The 8,059-nt window shown below is 52.5% G+C and overlaps 1 protein-coding gene across 2 annotated transcripts; it reads left to right on the forward strand.

Annotated features, from left to right (window-relative positions):
- The first annotated feature begins 581 nt into the window (after nt 1-581).
- On the forward strand, nt 582-7,081 carry LOC132827217 (glutathione S-transferase theta-3-like). Of its 2 annotated transcripts, none has more exons than XM_060843828.1 (5): nt 582-815; nt 1,834-1,921; nt 3,623-3,773; nt 5,372-5,548; nt 6,707-7,081. In XM_060843828.1, the coding sequence occupies exons 1-5, from the start codon at nt 704-706 to the stop codon at nt 6,911-6,913; spliced, it is 735 nt and encodes a 244-aa protein (XP_060699811.1). In that variant the 5' UTR covers nt 582-703; the 3' UTR covers nt 6,914-7,081. The 2 variants fall into 2 exon arrangements, with proteins under 2 accessions (XP_060699811.1, XP_060699812.1); XM_060843829.1 differs by lacking the exon at nt 582-815 and adding an exon at nt 1,399-1,467.
- Nucleotides 7,082-8,059: the final 978 nt, after the last annotated feature.

Consider the following 8,059-nt stretch of genomic DNA (forward strand, 5'->3'; position numbering starts at 1 on the left):
AGGGGCATGGGAACCAAAGCAGCAGATCAGCAAGTGGAGGGATTGAGGGGAAGGTAGATGTTCGGACCAGTAACTCAGACCTGAAGGCCAGGCAGAGAGAGATCCTCATGGGCTGATGTGGGTTTATTTCAGTTGAAGGAGGGTTCTCGGGAAGGCAGGTGAGCTTCGAGCCTGGATCAGTACATGGGGGTGATGATGTTGTGGCTGTTACAGAGACGGGGTTAGGACAGGGACAGCGGATATAGGGAAAGGAAAGGTTTGTAGGGATATGGGCCTGGAGCAGGCTGGGGGCTGGCTGGGGCTTACACAGGCTTGGGGTCCACCTGGGGTGGGTGGGGCTAATCTGGGGTGGGTGGGGCCAACCTGGAGTGGGTGTGGCTAACCAGGTTGGGTGGCCTAACCTGTGGGTGGGTGGGGCTAACCTGTGGGTGGGCAGGGCTAACCTGGGTTGGGTGGTTCTTGGTGTGTGTGGGCGTGGCTTACATGGGGTTGGGCGGGTCTCGGTGTGGGGGGGCGGTGCTAACCTGGGGGTGGGTGGGTCTCGGTGTGTGTGGGCGGTGCTAACCTGGGGGTGGGCGGGTCTCGGTGTGTGTGGGCGGTGCTGAGCTGGTGCTGGGTGGGTTAGTCCCGGGTGGACAGGGTGAACGGACTGGGCTCCCTTGGTCAGAGTGAGAGCAGGCTGTGTCCCACATTCCCCACTGGCATGGCCCTCCAACTTTACGCTGACCTGGCCTCTCAGCCCTGTCGCTCCGTCTACCTGTTCATCAGGATCAATAACATTCCCTTTGAATTGAAGGAGGTGCGGCTGATTGCAGGTGAGGAGCTGGGAGAGAGCTCACACTCACACTCACACTCACACTCACACTCACAGGGACAGTGGGGGAGGGAGAGAGAGACACTCACACTCACACTCACAGGGACAGTGGGGGAGGGAGAGAGACACACTCACACTCACACTCACAGGGACAGTGGGGAAGGGAGAGAGACACACTCACACTCACACTCACAGGGACAGTGGGGGAGGGAGAGAGACACACACTCACACTCACACTCACACTCACAGGGACAGTGGGGGAGGGAGAGAGACACACTCACACTCACACTCACAGGGACAGTGGGGGAGGGAGAGAGCTCACACTCACACTCACACTCACAGGGACAGTGGGGGAGGGAGAGAGACACACACTCACACTCACACTCACAGGGACAGTGGGGGAGGGAGAGAGACACACACTCACACTCACACACAGGGACAGTGGGGGAAGGAGAGAGCACACGCACACACACACTCACACTCACAGGGACAGTGGGGGAGGGAGAGAGCAGAGACAGGGACTGAGAAACAGAGAGAGAGAGCCGAGAGGGAGGGCTGATCCACAGAGACAGAGAGATGGAGAGAGAGGGAGATGATGTGGAGGAGACGGTGTTGGACTGGGGTGGACAAAGTGAAAAATCACACAACACCAGGTTAGAGTCCAACAGGAAGCTTGTGTTTCCAGCGAAACCTGTTGGGTTATAACCTGAAGTGTGATTTTTAACAGAGAGAGAGTGAAACCAGGCAGCGAGAGAAATCAGAGAGAGACAGAAAGAGAGAGAGGGAGAGTGGGGGTTGGGGAGATGATCCAGTGAGGCAGTGTGTGTGAAACCAGAGTGATGGAAAACACAGTGAAAACCCGGAGTGAGAAATCGGAGAGAGATGATCCAGACAGTAAATGCAGAGAGAGAGAGTGACAGCAGGAGGGAGGGAACCACAGGAAGGGGGTTCGGGCTGGGCAGGCAGTGGGAGCTGGGGATTTCAGCGGGCAGCTGACTCATGGGTCTCTCTCTGTGCAGGAGAACAACATTCGGAGGAGTTTCGGAAAGTGAATCCCCTGGGAAAGGTGCCGGTGATAAAGGATGGAGAGTTCACCCTGTGCGAGAGGTAAGGTAGTTGGTGTTGTCTCGACCCTGAGGGGGTCAGGATGCCTGGAGATGGGGAGTGATGTGTGTTCTTGCTGCTGACTCTGGTTAGGAACACACTGACTTCCCCTAGGGACACTGAAAGCTGTTCCCAAACACTTGGACATGTCCCACTTTTCCTGAATCAAACGGACTCCACAGCAACAACATTCCCTGGATGGTCCCTGTGCAATATCGGGCAGCAGGACTTGCATTTCTGTAGCACCTATCATTTCCCACAGTCCTACACTCCCACATCTCACTTCCTGAAGCATCTTCATACACAGCCATGTATTAGGAAATACAGCACATCAAATACTCCTCTGTCCCTTCCACTGAGCTGGGTCCACAGGTACGGTTTCAGACACAGCAGCTCCAACAGTGTGGGGCTCCCTCAGCACTGACCCTCTGACAGTGTGGGGCTCCCTCAGCACTGACCCTCTGACAATGCAGCACTCCCTCAGCACTGACCCTCTGACAGTGCGGCACTCCCTCACTCCGGACCCTCTGACAGTGTGGCACTCCCTCAGCACTGACCCTCTGACAGTGTGGCAGTGCCTCACTACGGACCCTCTGACAGTGCGGCACTCCCTCAGTACTGACCCCTGTGACAGTGCGGCACTCCCTCACTCCAGACCCTCTGACAGTGCGGCACTCCCTCAGCACTGACCCTCTGACAGTGTGGCAGTGCCTCACTACGGACCCTCTGACAGTGTGGTACTCCCTCAGTACTGACCATCTGACAGTACGGGGCTCCCTCAGTACTGAACCTCTGACAGTGCTGCACTCCCTCAACACTGACCCTCTGACAGTGTGGCACTCCCTCAGCACTGACCCTCTGACAGTGCGGCGCTCCCTCTGCATTGATCCTCTGACAGTGAAGCACTCCCTCAGTACTGACCCTCTGACAGTGCGGCACTCCCTCAACACTGACCCTCTGACAGTGCGGCACTCCCTCAACACTGACCCTCTGACAGTGTGGCACTCCTTCAGCACTGACTGACTGTATGATTATTCCAATTCCATGAATTGTGCTGGGGAGCCGTGATTGGTACGGCTTCATGCAGAGAGTGAGGTGGCGAGGGGAGAGAGTGTATTGGGAGAGAGAGAGGGGGTCAGAGAGGGGGGGATAAAAGAGAGAGAGGGGCAAGGGAGAGAGGGGCAAGGGAGAGAGAGAGAAATGTGATTGAGAAGGCGAGGGTTATGAGGTGAAACTGTTGCATGTTGTTAAATCTGCACCGATGATTAAAATCTCCCCGTTAAAGACTCCAGCCTGGAAGGTGTATTTTCACAGCCCCTGGAGCTGTTTCCCTGTCATCAGGACAATTCCATTAACAAAGTGCTCCCACCAAAAGGACAAATCTGACCTTCCTCAAACCAGTTTTGTTGGTTGATTGATTTGACAAAGAATCCTTTGGCATAATATGTCCCAAAATACCAGATGGGAGCTTTCCCAAATTTCTGAGTGTGGTGGAAGACAGATTCGAGAACAATGACATCAGGATGTGACTGGGAGGGAGGGACGGGGTACAAACTGTGTGTGTGTGACCTGAGAGAAGCTGAACACAGGGACTCCGAGATCCTGGGAAATACATTGGGGATTTCAGCCCCAGGGAGTTAGTGTGAAGGACCAGAGGTGATGTTGGTGAAGGATGACTGTCTCCCTTCCTTCTGTCTCTCACAGTGTGGCGATTCTCACATACCTGGCATGTAAATACAAGACCCCTGACCACTGGTACCCAGCGGAGCTCCAGAGGCGTGCCCGAGTGGATGAGTATCTGGCCTGGCAGCACACAGCTCTGAGACCATTACCTGGGAAAATCTTCATGATGAAGGTGAGAGATTCCCAATATCCTGTTTTTGTATCAAGCAACGAGTGTTTGTGAAAGCTGAGCTGGAATATCCCCTGTTAGGTGTGTTCCCACCTTAGGGCAGGACTTGCTGTCCAATGTGGAGGGTGTTAATAACTCACAACCAAATCGAGAGAATGAGCCCAGCTTCTAATGGAGTGGGTTGATATACTTCATAGGAACCCACATGTATTTCAACACAAACTCCCATACTCTGCAAGCCACTGGGGTATTTGGTCTCTTTATCAACTTTAGAATATTGCTGAGGCTTTTTCTTTGAATAATTAACCTTTGTGTTCATAACTTCCTCCATGGAAACGCCTCAGCCAATCAGAGTTGACTTGCCCACCATCCGTGGAGTATGAATTGTTTGCCCGTTTGCAATGTGGCATTCTTGTGTTAGTCCTGACAACAGGCAGGGCAAGAGGAAAGCATTCAGAATCATCCTTTCAGCAAGGTACAACGTCAGCCTGAGAGAGTGAGAGGGGGAGGGAGAGGGAGAGGGAGAGGGCTTGGGACCATCTCTGAGTGCTGGGGCAGTGTCCCTTCAATGAGTTGTGTGTGTGACTGAGGGTTAGTATCCCTCGTCAGCCCTGGGATAATCCTTGGTGAGTGGTAAGTGATGACTGAGGTTAATCGGGTTGAGTAATAAGAGATTGCTCACACACCTTTGACTGAAGCATCACAATAACCGGTTCCACAGCTCTCTCTCACTCTCTCATTTTCTCTTGGTCACATTCCCATTCTCTCACTCTCTGCACGCAGAGCGTTTCGAATATCTCATTGTTCCCAGAGCCCAGGACGGTCTCCCTGGAGAAAACGTGCCTTGTTTCTTGTTGCTCAGGAGAAATGACAAAATCACCTGGGAGCTGTTTCTGTTTACAAAGATCTTCAGTTACAGGAATAGTGTGACCATTCATTAACAGCAAAACATCCACACTCTCACACACACACACACACACACACAAACACATTCACATGCACGCACAAACACACACTCTGTCTCTCTCTCTCTTTCTCACACACAATCTTCTCTCTCACACTCTCTCTCACACATACACTCTCCCTCTCACATTCTCTCTCTCACACACACTCACTCTGTCTCTCTCATACACACTCACTCTGTCTCTCTCACACACTCCCTCTGTCTCTCTCACTCACACACACACACTCTCTCTCACACACACACACACACACACACACACTCTCTCTCTCACACATACACACATTCTCTCTGACACACACACACACACACACACACGCACACACACACAATCTCCACAGCCCCGGGTCCTGTGAATGAAGCTTCCCCTGCTGCCTATACTGGAGCAGGACTGGGTGCTGGCTGAGGGGGTGTCGGAACAGAAGAACTCAGTTACAGGAATAGTGCTACCGTTCATTAACAGCAAAACATCCACACACAAACACACACACAAACACAGCCTGTGTGTCTGAACGGTCAACCATTGGCAGGCTGTGGGGCTGACTAGGCCCTCGGCCTACTCTTCAGGCCTGGTCTGAAGTGACAGTCTCTGATTCTGGGCCGTGATTTCTGATTTTCTGTCTGGTTCTTGGGTCTGCAGGGTTTATTCCCAGTCATGATGGGGGCACCATGTCCTGAAGACAAGATGACAGAGGTCAAGGTTGAACTGGCCCAAGCCCTGAAGAGTTTCCAAGAGAAGTTCCTTCAGGAGAGGCCGTACATTGCTGGCTCGGAGATCTCCCTGGCTGACCTGGTGGCCATTGTTGATCTTGCGCAGGTGAGTGTCCCTGACAGAGTTGGGGGGTCGGGGGGAGGTAGTGACAAATATTCTGGCATGAGGAGGAGGAGGAGGTCTTTTCACCCATTTGTGTGAGCCCTTCAATGGGAGCTGTTTGATCCCTGGATCCTTCTCGGCTCTCCAGCGATCCAGTCATTCTGAAATGGTTACAATCTCGAGCTCAGTGACCCCCTCTCCCCCCACTCCCAATTTGTGGTGAAGTGTCCATGTTATCCAGGTATCTCCTGCTATCCCAAACTACAGCGTTCCCATGAAATGGAGTAAAGTGAAGCAGCATTATTTTATCAGGGAAAACTCTCACCTTTTGTTGTAAAAGCGAAATTCCTCTTTGGATTTGTTTCGGTGAGCAAAACCAGGTCCGAATGTGGGTCTTTGATTAAAGCAAAGTGACACAGAGTGAACGTTTGAAAAGTGGGCGATACCTGTACAACGCATCACCACAAAGTGGGAGTGGGGGGGGAGGGGTGTGTGTATGGGTGTGTGTGTCACTGTGTGAGTGTTTGTCTGTATCTGTGTGTGTCTGTGGTTCTGTCCATGTCTCTGTGAGTTTCTGTGTCTGTGTTTGTGTGTCTGTGAATCTGTCTCTGTCTCCGTGTGTGTGAGTGTCTGTGTGTGTGTCTTTGTCTGCATGTGTGCCTCTGTGTGAGTGTGTGTGTGTGTGTGTGTGTCTCTGTGTGAGTGTCTCTGACTCTGTGTGAGTGTCTGTGTGTGTGTGTCTCTGTGTGTGTGTGTCTGAGTCTGTGTGTGTCTCTGTGTGTGTGAGTGTCTCTGTTTGTGTGTCTCTGTATGTCTCTGTGTCTGAGTCGGTGTGTCTCTGTGTCTGTCTGTGTCTCTGTGTCTGTGTGTCTCTGTGTGTGTGAGTGTCTGTGTGTGTGTGAGTGTCTGTCTCAGTGTCTGTGTGTGTGACTCTGTCTCTGTGTGTCAGTGTCTGTCTCTGTGTGTCTGGGTGTGTGTGTGTGAGTGTCTGTGTGTGTGTGTGTGTGTGTCCCTGTCTCTGGATAAACATGGATGTTGGGCTCTGTGTGATCTGATGCCCAGTGGGCAGTGGGTGAAAGATGGTCTGGTTTGTTTCTGTGTCTTACTGTCCCACAGTGGTGTCTACCCCGTGCTCATTGACTCCTCTGCCTGTCCCTGCAGCCCCTCGGTGTTGGCTATGACCCATTGGAAGGTTTGCCCGCGCTCACTGCTTGGCGTGATCGGGTGAAGACGGCAGTCGGCAGAGATTTATTCGACAAGACCCACGAAGGAGTCCTCACAGCCCTGGATACGCTCAAGTCTCTGTCCCAGAGCCAGCCTGAAACCCTGGCAGCTTTAAAAACCAACTTCATGAAGTACTTCAAGTAAAATGGCAAAGAGTTCACGACACAGACCCCAACTCCCCCTCCCCTCCCCCCTCACAGTGCAGTAAAACGACTGATTCCACCTCCATCCTTCTCATCCTGTCCAGCCTCATCAATCTGCTCTCATCCTATGGAGAATAGAGAATAAAGATCCAACTAAAGCTGGCCATCACATGGTTCCTGACTGACTTCTTCCAACTCCAGTCCTGGAGAATGTTATGCCCCTCCCCCCCCCGATATAAATGAGGGGAACAGCAGTGTAAAGGGTGAAGGGAAAGGTTTCCTCCAGTGTGTCAATGGAACATTGGATTCCCAGGTCATGACCCAGGAAGCAGTATCGAATCAGGCTCTTGGGAATTAAACAGACCAAGGGAAGCAGTGTCCCGTTTCGGAAAGGGTGAGGTGTGTGATGGGAGCGTTTGGGGAAGAGCGATCAGAATGTTAATGTTCCAGTCGTCATGGGACAAGCCTTTACCAAACCCAGTGCCACGTTTCCAGGTGGGCTGCCTGTAAAGTTCCCAAGGTCACCTTCCTGTCCGGCCCTGAGTGTACAGGCAGGGTCTAGGACAGACTGCCCATCCTTCCCTCTGGTTGACACCATCAAGTGTCCATCTCTCAGTTGGCGGTAATGTTGAGGTGGCTGGGTGGAGTTGGGGGATGGTCAACTGTTTCAAAGCTTCAGGTGGGTGAGGGGATACTGCCCTGAAGGAACTTCCTGCCAAATTAGGCAGCCCCTCACCACTAAGACCCTCCCCCTGTAGATTAGTCTCACGCCACCAGGCTCTCTGTCAAAACCCCAATTTCCTCAGCACCGCCTCTCTATCACGTACCCTGCACCGACTTTATCTTGGGCTCCAGGATCTAGAGTCTGGGGACTGTGTGTAGTCCCCAGATCGTTGTTCATTGCTGGGACGACAGAGCTGTGATTGGCTCGATTGAGGTGGATCTTCCATCTGATCAAGGGACAGAATCCCCCTGTCTCCATCCAATTACAGCTTCCATCAAATGTGACTGGTGCAGAAAACGTGTTCCCCCCCCAGATCCTGCCCATGGGTCTGGAGTACAGTCAAGAGTGAAACAACACAATGGGGGGAGGGGATGGTTTCAATGAGCTTTGAAATTAGCTGGGTTTGAGAAGATTTGTAACTCA

This window comes from Hemiscyllium ocellatum, chromosome 24 (genome assembly GCF_020745735.1).
Source record: "Hemiscyllium ocellatum isolate sHemOce1 chromosome 24, sHemOce1.pat.X.cur, whole genome shotgun sequence".
Classification (NCBI taxonomy): Eukaryota; Metazoa; Chordata; class Chondrichthyes; order Orectolobiformes; family Hemiscylliidae; genus Hemiscyllium; species Hemiscyllium ocellatum.